The sequence below is a fragment of the Nicotiana tomentosiformis genome, chromosome 9 (assembly GCF_000390325.3).
Source record: "Nicotiana tomentosiformis chromosome 9, ASM39032v3, whole genome shotgun sequence".
Taxonomy (NCBI): domain Eukaryota; kingdom Viridiplantae; phylum Streptophyta; class Magnoliopsida; order Solanales; family Solanaceae; genus Nicotiana; species Nicotiana tomentosiformis.
In genome coordinates this window covers 109,491,694-109,509,763 of record NC_090820.1, presented here as the reverse complement: position 1 = coordinate 109,509,763, position 18,070 = coordinate 109,491,694, and the positions used below count along the sequence as shown (strand labels likewise).

At 42.7% G+C, this 18,070-nt stretch overlaps 1 protein-coding gene across 1 annotated transcript; it reads right to left on the bottom strand.

Annotated features, from left to right (window-relative positions):
- Nucleotides 1-9,382: 9,382 nt before the first annotated feature.
- LOC138899350 (uncharacterized) lies at nucleotides 9,383-9,760 on the bottom strand. Its single transcript, XM_070185516.1, has one exon. The coding sequence runs from the start codon at nucleotides 9,758-9,760 to the stop codon at nucleotides 9,383-9,385; it is 378 nt and encodes a 125-aa protein (XP_070041617.1).
- Between the last annotated feature and the right edge of the window lie 8,310 nt (nucleotides 9,761-18,070).

Here is an 18,070-nt window from a genome sequence, read left to right as displayed (position 1 = left end):
ATCATAAACAAGCACTAAATTATATACCCATAAGGTTTACACACTAGGGTTGGGTCACATCCCTAGTAAAAATCTAGCTACTCATACTTGGGGTTGAAGAAAATGAAGAAGAAAGACTAATTAAACTCATAATTAAAGATTAAAATGGCTAAATCTATTGTAAAATACACCAAAGCAAAGTAAACTTCTAAAACTGGCAAAGAAAAATGGCTACAGTTATTGCTGATGTTCAAACTTGACCCAATTTTGTGAAACTCGTCTATTTATACAAGGCTAAAAATCATGGACAAAAATACCCCTCGGGAGGTTCTGCAGCCGCACAATTCCATGTGCGGTCCGCAGATTTCTTCATCTGATAGCAGCAGGACTTCTGCGGCTGCACAATTCTGGACTGCGGCCGCGAAGCAGCTTTTCTGTGATCCGCAAATTTAGAACTGCGGCCGCAAGACAATCTTCCGCGGTCCACAATGTCAGGATTGCGGCCGCACAAATATTGTGTGGTCCGCAATTTACTGAGGTCCTGGACTTGGAAATTTGAATACTCTCTGATCTTGAATATTAGCCTAGCTTTTGCGACGGCACAGTTCATGTACGGTCCGCAATTTGCATAGTTGTCTGTAGATTTTTCCCTCTTTGGTTGCGACCGGAGATAGAATTCTGTGGTTCGCAATTTCTTCTGCGGACCGCACAATTTATGCTTATGTGCCCCTTTATTGCCTTTTGCTTAGACTGCTCCTTTTTTAGTTGGATTTCATCTCGGGAGCCCAACTTCCAGCATTCCTGCAAATTTGTACAATTTCATTAGTTCCGAGATCACAATTCAATGCTTTTAGACTAAAACAAAAGTTAAAAGGTGCTAATAAGTAGTCAAAATCCCCACTTATCAACGGGCCATCGGGCCCGGATCACCTAAAAGTTTTCTAGCCAATCAAAGACGACGTAAGGAACAATAGTCACCATCTCGCCATGACTGTTCCTCGTTTTTTGGTTTCTAGGGCCATAAAATAGGAATTCCGCCCGATTCCCAGATTTTCTTGTGCTATAGCCCACGCCATCTGCATAGGCCCCGGCAACCGGACCCGGATCGCCTAAACTTTTGTTAGCCCATTATAAACTACCTATGGAACAATAGTCACCGTCTCGCCATGACCGTTTCTCATTTTTTGGCATTTTAGGTGAGCCATACACACATCAGTTGGGACCAACAATTACGCACACTACTTATGTATTATCAACAAGGCGACAAGTTAAACATTTATGCACATATAGTTCTAGAGTGACATTGGGGCATCAAAAGTTGACTTTACTCATCAAGGACTCTTTCTCTATCATGTAGGTCATGGTTGATTCCAAACTCCTCCTCCTCTACTTTCCGGTTGCCTGACTCACTTAAGCACTTTAACACTCAGTCCAAAGATTTATGAAAGATTCACTCATCTCTCTCAAGAGAATGTCTCAAGTACGGCTTCAAGTACCATAGGCTTGCCCCTCATGTAGATCGCCACTAATGTAACCTCACTCAGCTCGAGATCAAATAGGACTTCTTTAGGGATGTAATGAAGGCTTTTGGATTAGGGTTGGATACAATATGGTTGAGTAGTTACACTTTTCCTTAAGCACTCTATTTTTTTATTCTCGGCTCACACTTTGCCAATTCTTTTAGGCACTTTATTTTACTTAGAGAACTAGAGAGACTTAACATCACTCTTTCTTTATCATTACATTCATTTTCTCCCTCTTTTATTTCTCTATGTTCGGGATCATTACCTCTCTTTGAATCCCTTTAACTCTTCCACTTATTCACTTTTGTTTTTTGCATTTTTCTTTTTGTTCTTTCTTTTCTTGCCTTTCCTTCTCATCCTTTCTTTTCTCTTTTTATGCCTTGATACCTTTTTCAATTTCCTCGTTTCTCCCCCAAACTTACGTTTTTAGCCATTTATTTCACATGAGTGTTAAGGAAAGCTCGGATACCAAGAGAGGGTCACGACAAAACATGTCCAAGTTTGTAACATGATTATCAAATGAGAAAGGCTCGAGGTGACTACGGATAACAACATTGGTAGGCAATAGAAAATTTCAAGCGGGCCAAGGAAAGCCTACAATCACTTCTCAGGCCAAGCAAAACTTAGGATTTTGTCTTGAAACATATTCGGGGCAAGTTCTAGACCTTTCATACGGGTACTTGGACTAGCGACAAAGTATCTCACCCCTCACACAACTGAATTGTTAAAGGGGATAGAGTCGAGGGCCCCCAATGACCACATTCAAGATTGAAAATCACTATGGTTCAATTAAACCACTCGATGGTTTCTAAAGTGAACACAAGAGTCACAGAGTCACTAACTAGAGTTATTTCTTTTTAAAACCTTGTTTCTAACCATAAGCACGTAGTTAAGTGTGCAGGTACCAAATGAAACATGTTTGACTCTTCGAGCTTGACTTAATTAGGTCTTTTTATTCATTACTACTACAATTATTACCTAAACACCAAACACGGGCTCATTCCCTTAAGAAAGTTGCCACGTCATCCATCGTTGGGACGAATCACCCGGTTCACACAAAACAACTACCTTTGGAAAGAACTGTGGCATTAAGAAAACCAAAGGCTTATTGTCTACTAAAACATAGAAAGAAGCTACTAAAACAAACAAAGAAGCTACTAACTCAAACTACGAACTAATAATGAAACCAAAATAAAGAAGCTAAATAAACAAAAACTACTGAATATACATAATGAGAGAAAAAGAGAGAATATATACATAATAAGAAAGAGAAAGAAAATAATATTAAGTTATTACAGGCCAATTATCTCAGAATGTACCAAATATCATCAAAATAAACTCTACCCCCTGGAAAAAATTAGCATTGTCCCCAATGCTTAACAAAATAAGAGTAAAAGAGAGGAAGGAGTAAAGAAAACTCCATATGGATCCTTGGACATTTCTGTGTCCCCATAAATGTCACCGCCCTCAGTCTCATCTAACTGGATCTCATCATCCTTAGCTCTGGGTGTGATTGGGTTGGTGAATATCTGACGCACTACCTCGGCAGTGTCGACAGCAGAGCCTGGCTCCTCAGACTGGCCAGCTGGTGCTACCAGTGCTGATGGTGCTGCAGGATCTGGGCTTGAAGGGTGTGGGTCAATCAGCATGTCAAAAGGGAACTCTTCAGCTGCAGCAAGCTTGGTCATCTGCCTTCGGAGCTTGTCCACTGACTAGTTACTAGCCTGGGACTTTCTTATCTTCTTCACTTCTTTGCCCAGCTCTTCGATCACTAACCCGTGTTGTACCAAGGTAGCCATGATGGTATTCTGGTTCTTTAGGAGCTTCTTCAAAGTCTCCTCAACTGTCGGGGGAATCTGAGGTGCCTGAACTGAAGATTGTAATCCAACAGTACTGGATAGGTCAGACAGCTTTACATTGGCTATCTGCAACCAGTTGTTGAGGCTCGTCAATGTCTGGGAGACTCGCAGGGCAGAAAGTGGAGCAGTAGGCATGGGCACCGGCTTCAAAGCCAAAGTGGAGACTATGGCAGGAGCTACAGAAGGGGTTCTAGATGATGGTGGAGGCATAACTGTGGCACTAGAGGAAGGCTCGGCTGAAGTAGATGGAACATCAACTGCCTCCCGTTGGCTCATCAGACTGGCATGTGGTGGCAGATCGCTGACCTTTTCTCTTGGGGTTTTTCGCATCCATCAATGAGTACCATGATAAAGGCTTCTTCAGCCGCACCTTTGTATCATAATCCCTCGGCTCTACCCTCGCATCCGTGAGATATTCTGTAATAGTGTTGGGATACGGGTAGGATGAGTCATCCTACCAAGCAATGACTGAGATGTTGGCTGACATCATGGCACCCACATTGATAGGGTACACAACCATGATCAAAGAAACTACAATTGCTTGAGGGATCGGGAGATAGGTCTCATTCTGGATCGGGTCCAGTCTGTTGTAGACAAAGGTTTGCCACCCCTTTGCCTCAAAGCTCAAAGTGCTCATGTGAATAGGAACCCCTGCTGTGATCCATGGCGGTGGTGGCCCATGAGCTACTAGAATCTCTGCTAACCAAGTTCGGGCCTCATCTCCCATTGCATACTTCTCTAAATATTCCGTTGTCTCAACATCTTCGAAACCCAAGCACGTGTTGAGAGTAGCTTGATCAGATCTCACTTTAAGGTTACGCACTTTAGTTACCTTTGTCCCCTTCTTGATCTGCGCCACATTGGCGTAGAATTCCCGGACAAGATGTTCCTTGGCATCCACCACACTCTGGGTGAACCACATCCACCCCATGCATCCTTTGAACTGTCTTAGCACTGCCGGGTTATATGTCTCTAAATCCTTCAACTGAAATAGCCGCTCAAGAGTAAGCGACCTCACTGGCCACCATTGACGAAAGCTGGTGAAGGCGGCCAAACTGACAAACCGGTACTCCCAAACCTCTTTCTTTTTCATCCTTTCAAGGCCGGTAACTGCAGCATCTCCCCCTCTACCATCATCGGGGATGTCCTAAACTAATGTATCTGGTGCCTCAGGGACAGGTGTAGTAGATGTCTCAGAAGTCTGACTAGCACTTTCTGAACCCTCAGAAGTGTTATGGGATGATGATGGCTCGTCCCTCAGTTGGTATCTCCCTGACATCCTAGACTGTACTGCTAGTTGTTCCTGAATGGAGCTTGAGTTGCCCTCTGATACATCCCTATACGGGACGTATGAACTCGTCTCGGAGAGATCTGTACCTCTCCCTCTCCCGGTTGCTATCTTTTTTTCTGATTTCAAGCTGTTGGGCACTAGGTAAGGGTCTCTTGCCTCATCCCCGAGAAGGTTCACCTCTTCTTTTCGAAGTGTTGCCTCTGCTTCTAGATCGAACCATTTTGTGTACCAAGCAAAGACGATCATTAGTTGCAATTCAAGTTCAGATATATAAGGAGATATATAAGGACACACCAGAAGACACAGTGAGGAACACAGTTGAAACATGCTTGCAAGATAGGGATTAGCGGTCCACACAACTCTCTCTTGCGGATGCAACTGTGAAGTGCAGTCCGCACATTTTTCATTGTGGCCGTAACTCGTGAACCAAAAATATGCCAAATCTCTGATGACAGAGAATTGACTGATGTGTGGTCGCAACATGTTTTCTGCGGACCGCACATTTTTTCTTGCGGTCGCACATTGAATTATAAATATGCACACCTCTCTGAAGACAATGAAATAGTTGTTTTGCGGCCGTAGAATTGTGGCCACAGACCCAATCGTTACTTAAGTTGCCCTAGACTCAACTTCTGTGGACCGTACAAAATTCTTGCGGCTGCAGAATTCAAACAATTACGAACATGCTAGTATGACTAACTAGGTTTTGCAATTGTTTGAGCAATTTTTGACATGGAAACAACAATAAAGCATGAAAACATGTTTGACAGTCCCCAATAAGCAAGTATTAGATAACACACTACGTATTTACCCCCACATGGTTGTACAGTTGAATTCTACTAAGAAATGGCCTAAATTTTGACTAAAAATCTAAAATTAAAAAAAAAATTAACAAGATTGTGAAGTATACCAACTGAATGAGTGTGATGAGTGATTGATAACAGATGTTGTATGAATGCACAGGTAGACTCAGCAAGAACTTCAAAAGATTACTGATTTTTTTGCTCAAAGAGGGAAAAGGGTAACAGTGGCCCTAGCCCTCTATTTATACGTTTAATGTTCTTAAAGGAGAGAAGAGAGAGTGCGGCTGTAGGATTTCAATTGCGGACCGTACTTTGTTACCTGTACTTCAATTGTGGTCTCCATCTGCGGTCCGCAGAATTTTATTTGCGGCCGCAGATTCCTTGTTGTGGCCGTAGATTTCCTATTGCGGCCGCGGATCCACTATTTTTTCTGACAGATCAATTTCAGAGATTTGGCATTTTTCACCATCCATTTCTGTGGTCCGCAAGATAATTGTGCGATCGCAGAATACTTTTGCTGCAGCAACTATAAATGTGCGGTCCATACAATTTTGCACACTTAGCCAGATATCTGTCCACCATTCCTGTAAGGCACACTTATCCATGTAGAACACATCAAATCAAGTTAGCAAAAAAATAATACCTAAATACAAAATAATAAAAGAAAAGAATAAGAAACATGGGTTGCCTCCCAAGAACCGCCTTATTTAACGTCGCGGCACGACGCAGAATATCATCAGTTGAAATGAATCACCGCCATGACGTGGACATCTCCAACTTTTCCCAAATAGTGCTTCACCTGATGACCATTGACTCGGAATACCTCATTGTTTTTGTTTTTCAAGTCCAATGCACCAAAAGGCGTCACACCCACAATTTCAAAAGGACCACTCCATTTAGACTTTAGCTTTCCGGGAAACATCCTCAGCCTCGAGTTGAACAACAATACGAGATCGCCCACCTTGAACTCTTTGTTCCAAATGTATTTATCATGAAGATAATTCATCTTTTCTTTGTACAAGGACGAACTTGCATAAGCATGATACCGGAACTCATCTAATTCATTCAAATGTGCAACCCTCAAGTTAGCGGCTACATCCCAATCAAGATTCAACTTCTTTAGAGCCTACATGGCTTTGTGCTAAAGTTCCACTAGAAGATGACAAGCTTTGCCAAACACCAACCGGTATGGTGACATTCCGATAGGTGTTTTGAAAGTCGTCCGATAAGCCCATAATGTGTCATCAAGCTTCTTGGACCAATCCGTCCAGTTAGCATTCACTGTTTTGGACAAAATACTCTTTATCTCCCGGTTGGAGACTTCCACTTGACCACTAGCATATGGATGATAGGGAGTCATGACTTTATGAGTAACACCTTGCTAAGTAAAGTGTCTAAAGCCTTGTTGCAAAAATGCGACCCTCAATCGCTTATGATAGCCCGTGGCGTACCAAACCTTGTGAAAATATTCTTCTTCAAGAACGCCACCACACTTCTTACCTCATTGTTGGGTAGAGAAATGGCCTCAACCCATTTAGACACATAATCAACCACAACCAAGATATAGGTGTTTCCATAAGAACTCACAAAATGACCCATGAAGTCAATACCCCACATATCAAAGATATCAATCTCCAAAATAGTAGTGAGAGGAATTTCATTTTTCTTCTAGATTCCACCGGCCCGTTGACATTCATCACATCTTTTCACTACATCACTTTCATCCTCGTAATGAGTGGGCCAATAGAAACTGCAACTTAGTACTTTGGCCGACGTTCTTGCTCCACCATGCTGACCACCATATGGCGAAGAAAGACAAGCCCGAAGAATTTCACCTTGTTCTTCTTCCGGTACATATCTTCTAATCACTCCATCCGTATAAATTCGGAAAAGGTATGGTTCATCCCAATAATAATCTTGACAATCTCGTTTGAGCCTCTTTCTTTGGTTTGAAGAGAACTCATCCGGGATGATTCCATACACAAGGAAATTTGCTAGATCCGCGAACCATGGCACCTCCTTCATTTAAATAACCAAGAGTTGCTCATCGTGTAAGGAGTCATTGATTTCAAGGCCATCATGCGGCCTCCCCTCCTCCTCCAAACGAGACAAGTGGTCTGCCACTTGATTTTTACTCCCTTTTCTATCTTGGATGTCAATATCAAGCTCTTGAAACAAAAGCACCCATCTCATCATTTGAGCTTTGGAATCTTTCTTGATCATAAGATAACGAAGTGCCGCATGATCCGTGTAGATAATAACTTTCGCACCCATAAAGTACGGGCGGAACTTCTCTATTGCAAACACAATGGCAAGGAGCTCTTTCTCCGTAATGGTATAATTTACTTGGGCACCATTCATGCTCTTACTATCATAGTAGACCGGATGAAAAATCTTGTTGATGTGTTTCCCCAACACAGCCCCAATTGCTACGTCACTAGCATCACACATGAGTTCAAAGGGGATACTCCAATTTGGGGCGGTGATGATGGGAGTTGTTGTCAACTTGAACTTTAACAATTCAAAGGCTCTCATGCAGTCATTATTGAAGTTAAACTTAGCATCTTTCTCAAGAAGCTTGCACAACGGGTTCACCACCTTAGAGAAATCTTTGATGAAACTCCGGTAAAACCCCGCGTGGCCAAAGAAACTCCGCACACCTTTCACCAAAGTTGGAGGTGGAGTTTTAGAAATCACCTCAATCTTTGCCTTGTCAACTTCAATTTCAATCTTTGAGATCTTGTGGCCAAGGACAATGCCTTCCTCAACCATGAAATGACACTTCTCCCAATTGAGCACCAAATTCATTTCTTCACATCTTGCCAACACTTTATCTAAATTTGCAAGACAATCTTCAAAGGAATCCCCAACCACCGAGAAGTTATCCATGAAAACATCAAGGTAATCCTCCACCATGTCCATGAAGATAGCCATCACACACCTTTGAAACGTCGTCGGTGCATTACACAAACCAAATGGCATCCGTTTGAAGGCGAAAGTACCATAGGGACATGTAAAGGTTGTTTTCTCTTGATCCTCCGTAGCAATAAGGATTTGGTTGTAGCCCGAATACCCATCAAAAAAGAAATAGAAAGCACGGCCGGCCAACCTATCAAGCATTTAGTCTAGGAAGGGAAGTGTAAAATGATCCTTCCTTGTGACTTTGTTGAGCTTGCGATAGTCCATACACACTCTCCAACTGGTCACCGTTCTTGTAGGAATCAAATCATTCTTGTCATTAGTGACCACCGTTATGCCCCTCTTCTTTGGGACAGATTGAACTGGAGAAGTCCACGAACTATCGGAAATGGGGTAGACAACCCCGGCATCCAACCACTTGATAAACTCCTTTTTGACAACTTCTTGCATAGCCTCATTTAGTCTCATTTGATGTTCAATAGATGGTTTGGCACCTTCCTCCAGGTTGATCTTATGCATGCAAAATGCGGGGCTTCATTCCTCGAATATCCGCCAATGTCCACCCAATAGCCTTCTTCCTCTTATGTAGCAATGCCAATGTAGAATCTACCTGCACGTTAGTCAAACAAGAGGAAAGAAAAATCGGTAAAGTAGAACAAAGGCTAAGAAATTCATACCAAAGATGTGGAGGCAACGGCTTCAACTCCAAGGTAGGAGGCTCTTCAATGGAAGGCTTTGTAGGAGGAGTTTTCCTATTTTCAAGATCCAAGGATAGTTTCCGGGGTGCATAATTGTACGACTCCATTCCTTGCAAAGAGTTCACACATTCCATGAAGCCATCCATCTTGTCATCATCAAAGTTGAGAAAACCGGCCTCCAACATATCACCAACATTGATTGAGGCACTTGTATCATCAACAATAACATCGGTCACCAAGTCCACAAAGAACACACCTCGTTGCTATTTGGTTGCCGCATGGACTTGCACATATAGAATACCACTTTTTCCTATCCCACCCGGAAAGTGAGTTCTCCGGCTTCAACATCACAAAGAGCCTTCCACGTAGCAAGGAAAGGTGTTCCAAGAATAATCAGCACCTCATAATCAACTTCACAATCAAGAATGACAAAATCTGCCAGAAGAATGAATTTATCAACACAAACTAAGACATCTTCAATCACTCCCAAAGGTCTCTTCATGGTCCGATCAGCCATTTGCAATCTCATAGAGGTGGGTCTTGGTTTCCCAATTCCCAAGGTCTTGAAAACCGAATAGGGCATTAAATTGATACTTGTTCTAAGATCACAAAAAGCTTTAGCAAACTCGGCACTTCCAATTGTACAAGAAATTGTGAAAGCACCGGGATCTTCCAACTTAGGAGCCATTGAATGTACAATTGCACTCACTTGATGAGTGACTTTGATAGTTTCAAAATTCATTGACCACTTCTTTGTCACAAGATCCTTCATAAACTTTGCATAACCACTACCGGCTCTGGTATGTCAATGATGTGATCACTAGACGGGTTCACCTCCTCTTGAGTCTCTTCCACACTATCATCAATATCAATCTGAACTTCATCATTTGTTTGCGCCACATTGTTCGGGACTTATTCTTCTTGTTCCACTTGCTCATCATCCACAAGTTACCTTTGACTTGAGGTGGGTGCATTCCCACCTCTTCCACTTCTTGTAGTAACGGCTATGGCATGTCCAGTATTGTTCCCACCCTTTGGGTTCACCGCCGTGTCACTTGGTAGTACCCCCTTAGGACGAGAATTGAGAGCTTGAGAGATTTGCCTCATTTTCACTTCTAAGTTGCGGATCGATGTGTTGTGTGAGGCAAGTTGGGAATCCGAATCGGCATTCTTTTCCATCATTTGCTTGAACATGTTATCAATATGCCCCATCTCATTAGTTGAAGAACTAGGATAATAGGAAGCATAAGGAGGTGGGTTGTTCGGTTGTTGATACATCAGGGGCCTTTGAAAACCAGACCCCCAATTGCCTTGATTATTGTTCCATCTGCCTTAATTGTTACCCCTTCCCCCCCCCCCCCCCCAATTTCCTTGATTGTTGTTATGCCAATTCCCATGATTGTTTCCACCATTCCATTGGTTGTTAGAATTCCAGTTGCCTTGATTGTTTTGAGGTTGCCATTGTTGTTGGTTTGGGCCTTGGAAATTGTTTTATTGCCCTTGAAAGTTATTCACATATTGCACCTCCTCTTCTTGGTCATTGTAAGAATCGTCTTGATCAAAACTACTTTCCTCTTGCACAAAATTATCCACTCGATATTGCACTTGTGGACCTTTTATTCTTCTTTTGTTCATCATCATGGTCACTCCCTCCATGGCATTGACTTGCTTAGGATGTTGCACTTGTTGAAGTTGATCCTTTGCTAGTTGATTCATGGTGGTAGTCAATTCGACTATGGATTGCCCATGGTCATCCAACTCTTTGTGAAGGTGGATCACGTTGGGATCACCTTGTGGAACATTAGCTCGAGATTGCCACGCCGATGATGTTTCCGCCATTTCATCTAAAATCTCACACGCCTCCGCATAAGGTGTAGTCATGAAGTTCCCACCAGCAAGTTGATTCACTACTCATTGGTTTGTTGTGTTGATCCTATGATAAAAAGTTTGTTGAATCATGTTCTCCGTCATATCATTGTTGGGACATTCCTTAACCATTGTTCGATAGTGTTCCCATATCTCGTATAGTGGTTCATTTGGCTCTTGCTTAAATGCCAAAATCTCATCCCAAAGTATAGCCATGTGCCCCGCAGAGAAGAACTTAAAAATAAACTTTTGCGCCAACTCATCCTAAGTGTGAATGGAATGGTTCGGCAAACGTTCCAACCAATCTAAAGCTTTCCACCGTAGAGAGAAGGGAAAAAGCCTTAGCCTCAATGCATACTCAGAGACATTTGTTTGTTTGCTCCCCCAACAAGTGTCCACAAACCCCTTCAAATGTTTGTATGCATTTTGACTTGGAGCACCGGTGACGAAACCTCGTTGCTCTAGCAAAGTGAGCATCACGTTGGTGATTTGAAAGTTGCCTGCCCTAATACGGGGAGAGACTATTGCACTTACATATCCTTCATTGGGTAACACCCGGTGTGGAGCCGCTCGTAGTGGAGGTGGGGGTGGAATGGGCACATTGTTATGAGGCACTCGGCCTCTTCTATTGGCTTCAGGTTCAAGAGGAAGCACTTGGTCATCCTCAATGTCCACATCCCCCAAAGCAGTATTTCCGATCTCATTGTTTGCCATGGTTGTACCTACAATTTCTCAAACAAGTTAGTAACACAGAAGGAACAGAAGATACTCCAAAAACACACCAAAATATATAGCTAACACTGTTCTTAACTCCCCAGCAATGGTGCCAAAAATTGATCGCGTCCAAATGCACACCTCAAAAAAGGTATGAAACAGTCGTTTGCATTTATAGAAATCCAACTAAGAGTCGGGGTCGAATTCACAGGGAGTTAAGAAGGGAGTTAGGGGTATATATTTCAATGTGCGTGATAGAATTATCGAGATTGCACTTCCATAAAAAGATTGGTTTTCTATTTCTAATTTTACTCTATTGATTGCAAAATAAAGAAAGAAAACTATAGATAATTGTTTTTGGGGTTTTTTCAAATTGATAAAGAGCCTAGGGCTGTGACCATTACCTAGGGGTTTGCCTAATGGGATAAAGACTTTAGTGCTTGTTTTGTTGACTGGGTGTATTATAGCTATCAACTCTAAATTACCCACTCAATACCTCTCGGTTAGAGAGTAGTTTTGCCCAATTTGACTTTCTCAAGATTAAATGGGTATCACGCAAAACAGTTGATAAAAGCTCAAGTCGGGTTATTACTATCTCTAGGTTGAACCCTTTAATTGGGTAAATCAATCTCTCAATTGACCCAATTCCTTATTAGCCAAGTTATCCTAGACTAGGTCTCTCTTTCTCAAGAAGAGACTAAGTCAAATAGGCATGAACTAATGTTTGCAACCATTAATTCCACAAATTAAAGCATGAACTAAGCTAAATAATAAACACCCAATCATAAACATGCACTAAATTAGATACCCATAAGGTTTACACACTAGGGTTGGGTCACAACCATAGTAAACATCTAGCTAGTCATACTTGGGGTTGAAGAAAATGGAGAAGAAAGACTAATTAAACTCATAATGAAAGATTAAAATGGCTAAATCTATTGTAAAATACACCAAAGCAAAGTAAACCTCTAAAAATGGAAAAGTAAAACGGCTACAGTAATTGCTGATGTTCAAGCTTGAGATAATTTTGTGAAACTCGTCTATGTATACAAGGCTGAAAATCTCGGACACAAATACCCCTCGAGAGGTTCTGCGGCCGTACACTTCCATGTGCAGTCCGCAGATTTCTTCATCTAATGGGAGCAGGACTTCTGCGGCCGCACAATTCTGGACTGCGGCCGCGAAGCAGCTTTTCTACAGTCCGCAGATTTAGAAATGCGGCCTGCGGTCCACAATGTCAGGGTTGCGCCCGCAAGGCTATCTTCTATGGCCGCACAAATATTGTGCGGTCCGCAATTCACTGAGGTACTGGACTTGAAAATTTGCATACTCTCTGATCTTGAATCCTAGCCCAGCTTTTGCGGTCGCACAACTCATGTGCCGTCCGCAATTTGTCCAGTTGTCTGCAGATATTTCCCTCTTTGGTTGCGGCTGCAGATGAAATTTTGCGATCCGTAATTTCTTCTGCGGACCGCACATTTTATGCTTATGTACCCCCTTTATTGCCTTTTGCTTAGAATGCTCTTTTTGAGTTGGATTTCATCTCGGGAGCCCAACTTCCAGCATTCCTGTAATTTTGTACAATTTCATTAGTTCCGGGAGCACAATTCAATGCTTTTAGACTAAAACAAAAGTTAAAAGGCGCTAATAAGTAGTCACAATCCCCATATATCAACGGGCCACCGAGCCCGGATCGCCTAAAATTTTTCTGGCCAATTAAAGATGACGTAAGGAATAATAGTCACTATCTCTCCATGACCGTTCCTTGTTTTTTGGTTTTTAGGGCTATAAAACTGGAATTCGCCCGATTCCAAGATTTTCCTGTGCTATAGCCCACGCCAACTGCATAGGCCCGGGCAACCGGACTCGGATCGCCTAAAATTTTGTTGGCCCATTATAAACAACCTATGGAACAATAGTCACCGTCTCGCCATGACCATTCCTCATTTTTTGGTGTTTTCGGGCCAAAAAATCAGAAATTCGCCTGATTTCTAAATTTTCGTGTGTTATAGCCCACGCCATTTACATAGACCCTGGCTACCGCACCCAGATTGCCTAAACTATTTGTCGGCATATCAAAAACGACCTAAGGAACAATAGTCACCGCCTCGCCATGAACGTTCCTCATTTTTTGGCGTTTTATGGCCATAAAACTGGAATTCCGTCTGATTCTTAGATATTCGTGTGTTATAGCACATGCCATCTACATGGGCCCAGACCCGGATACCCAAAACTTATGTCGGCCCGTCAGAAATTACCTAAAGAACAATAGTCACTGCCTCTCCGTAAACATTCCTCATTTGTTAGCCTTTTTGGACCATAGAACTAGAATTCCGCCCGATTCCCAAATTTTCATGTGCTATAGCCCACGCCATCTGCATGGGCTCAGGCCACCGGACCCAAATCGCCTAAAAAATTTCCGACTCATCAAAAATGACCTAAGAATTAATAGTCACTGTCTCTACATGAATGATCCTTGTATTTTGGTATTTTAGGGCCATAAAATTGGAATTTCGCCTGATTCCCAGATTTTCGTGTGCAATAGCCCACGCCTTCTGCATGCATCCGAGCAACCGGACCCGAATCGCCTAAAATTTTTCCGGCCCATCAAAAACAACCTAAGGAACAATAGTCACCATCTCGCCATGACCGTTCGTCGAGTTTTGGCATTTTAGGGCCATTAAAATAGAATTCCGCCCGATTGCCAGATTTTAGTGTGCAATAGCCAACGCCATCTGCATGCATCCGGGCGACCGGACCCGAATCACCTAAAATTTTGTAGGACCATCAAAAACGACCTAAGGAACAATAGTCACTGACTTGCCATGACCGTTCGTCGAGTTTTGGCATTTTAGGTCCATTAAAATAGAATTATGCCCGATTCTTAGATTTTAGTGTACAATAGCCAACGCCATCTGCATGCATCCCGACAACCAGACCTGAATCGCCTAAAAAAAATTCCGACCATCAAAAAGCGACCTAAAGAACAATAGTCAATGCCTAGCCATCACCGTTCCTCATTTTTTGGCATTTTAGCGCCATAAAATTGGAATTTTGACTAATTCCTAGATTTGTGGGTACTATAGCCTACGCCATCTGTATGCTTCAATGCGACCGGACCCGAATCCCCTAAAAGTTTGCCAAACCATCAAAAATGGTCTAAGGAACAATAGTCATCGCTTCACCATGACCGTTCCTCATTATTTGGCATATTAGGGCAATAAAATTAGAGTTTTGTTCGATTCCTAAATGTTTATGTGCTATAGCCCATGTCATCTGCATGCATCCGGGCAACCGGACCCGAATCGCCTAAAAGTATATCGGGCCATCAAAACGACTGGGAACAATAGTCACTGCCTCGCCATGATCGTTCCTCATGTTTTGGCATTTTAGGCCATAAAATTGAAATTCTGCTCGATTTCCAGATTTTTGTGTGTTATAGACACGCCATCTGCATGGGCACGGGCCACCAGATCTGGATCGCCTAAAAGTTTGCCGGACTATCAAAAAATGACCTAAGGAATAATAGTCACTACTTCGCCATGCTCGTTCCTTATTGTTTGGCATTTTAGGGCCATAAAACTTGAACTCCGTGTGATTTCCAAATTTTCACGTGCAATAGCCCACACACCATTTGCATGGGCCCGGGCACCCGAACCTGAATCGCCTAAAATTTTGTCGGCTCATCAAAAATGACCAATGGAAAAATAGTCACCGCCTCCTATGACCGTTCCTCTTTTTGGCATTTTAAGGCCATAAAACTGGAATTCTACCTGATTCCCATACTTTCTTGTACTATAGCCCATGCTATCTGCGTGGGCCCGGGCCACCAGACTCGGATTGCCTTAAAATTTGCCGACCTATTAAAAACGACCTAAGGAACAATATTCACCGCCTCGCTATGACCGCTCCGCATTATTTTGGCATTTTAGGGCCATAAAACTAGAATTCTGCCCGATTCCCAGTTTTAGTGTGCTATAGCCCACGCCATCTGCATGGGCACGGGCCATCGGACCTGGATCGCCTAAAAAATTTTGGCCTATGCAAAAATGACCTAAGAAACAATAGTCATTGCCTCGCTATCACCGTTCCTCGTTTTTTGGTATTTAAGGGCCATAAATCTGGAATTCCGCCCGATTCCTAGATTTTTGTATGATATAGCCCATGCCATCTGCATGCATCCGGGCGACCGGACCCGAATCGCCTAAAATTTTGTCGTACCATCAAAAATGACCTAAGAAAAAATAGTCACTATCTCGCCATGACCGTTCGTCAATTTTTGGCGTTTTAAGGCCATTAAAATAGAATTCTGCCTGAATCCCAGATTTTAGTGTGCAATAGCCAATGCCATCTGCATGCATCCGGGTGATCGGACCCGAATCGCCTTAAATTTTTGGACCATAAAAAATTACCTATGGAACAATATTCATCACCTCTCCATGACTGTTCCTCAGGTTTTGGCATTTTAGGGTGATAAAACAAGAATTCTGCCTCATTCCTAGATTTTCGTGTGCTATAGCGCTATTTGCATACAACCGGACGACCGGACCCGAATCGCCTAAAAATATTTTCCCGAACATCAAAAGGCGACCTAAACAATAGTCATTGCCTCGCTATCACCGTTCCTCATTTTTTGGCATTTTAGCGCCATAAAATTAGAATTTCGACTAATTCCCTCATTTTTGGGTGCTATGGCCTACACCATCTGCATGCTTCAATGCGACCGGACCTGAATCCCCTAAAAATTTTCCAAACCATCAAAAACGGCCTAAGGAACAATAATCATCACCTCACCATGACCATTCCTTATTGTTTTGCATTTTAGGGCCATAAAAACTGGAGTTTTGTCCGATTCCTAAATATTTGTATGTTATACCCATGTCATATGCATGCATCTGGGCGACCAGACCCGAATCGCCCAAAATTTTGCCGGACCATCAAAACGACCTAAGGAACAATAGTCACTGCCTCGCCATTATCGTTCCTCGTTTTTTGGCATTTAAGGGCCCTAAAACTAGAATTCTGCCTGATTCCTAGATTTTCGTATGTTATAGCACACGCCATTTGCATGGGCACGGGCCACCGGACCCGGATCGCCTAAACGTTTGCCGGCCTATCATAAAATGATCTAAGGAATAATAGTCACTGCCTCGCTATAATCGTTCCTTATTGTTTGGCGTTTTAAGGCCATAAAACTTGAATTCCGTCTAATTTCCAATTTTTCGTGTGCAGTAGCCCACACATCATCTGCATGGGCCCGGGCACCCAGGCACCCGGACCCGAATCTCCTAAAATTTTGCCAGCTCATCAAAAATGAGAAAAGGAGCAATAGTCACCGCCTTGCTACGAGCGTTCCTCCTTTTTGGCATTTTACGGCCATAAAATTGGAATTCTCCCGAATCCCAGACTTTCATGTGTTATAGCCCATGCCATCTACGTGGCCTCAGGCCACCAGACTCAGATTGCCTAAAACTTTGCCGACCCATTAAAAACGACCTAAGGAACAATAGTCATTGCTTCGTATGTTTTGGCATTTTAGGGCCAAAAAATTAGAATTCTGTCGATTCCTAGTTTTCGTGTGCTATATCCCATGCCATCTGCATGGGCACGGGCCACCAGACCCGGATCGCCTTAAATTTTTTGGCCTATGCAAAAATGAACTATGAAACAATAGTCATCGCCTCGCTATCACCGTTCCTCGTTTTTTGGTGTTTAAGGGCCGTAAATCTGGAATTTCGCCCGATTCCTAGATTTTTGTGTGATATAGCCCATGCCATCTGAATGCATCAGGGCGACCGGAACCGAATCGCCTAAAATATTTTCAGACCATCAAAAATAACCTAAGGAACAATAGTCATCGCCTCGCCTTCACTGTTCCTCGCTTTTTGGTCTTTTAGGACCATAAAACTAGAATTCCGCCTGGTTCCCAGATTTTCATATGCTATACCCACGCCATCTGCATGGACTCGGGCCACTGGACCAAGATCGCCTAAATAATTTTTGACTCTCAAAAACAACCTAAAAATAATAGTCACCGCCTCGCCATTACTGTTCCTTGTATTTCTGCATTTTAGGGCCATAAAACTGAAATTTCGCCTGATTCCCAGATTTTCATGTGCAATAGCCCACGCCTTCTGCATGCATTCGGGCAAGTTCCTTTATGAAATTTCTGAAGGCTAAGGAATTTGAAAAACGTTAAATTTTCCAGAGAGCAAGCTTGTCAGCCCAACAAAAACGACCTATGGAACAATAGTCATCGCCTCTCCATGACTGTTTCTCCATTTTTTGGCATATTAGGACCATAAAACTGGAACTCCACATGATTCTTATATTTTCGTGATCTATAGCCCCTGCCATTTTCATGCATCAAGGCAGTCAGACCCGGATCGCTTAATTTTGCCGGCTCATCAAAAAACGA

Excerpts from the sequence above, each read along its gene's own strand:
- LOC138899350 (XM_070185516.1), bottom strand. The coding sequence starts at position 9,760 with ATGGCTCCTAAGTTGGAAGATCCCGGTGCTTTCACAATTTCTTGTACA.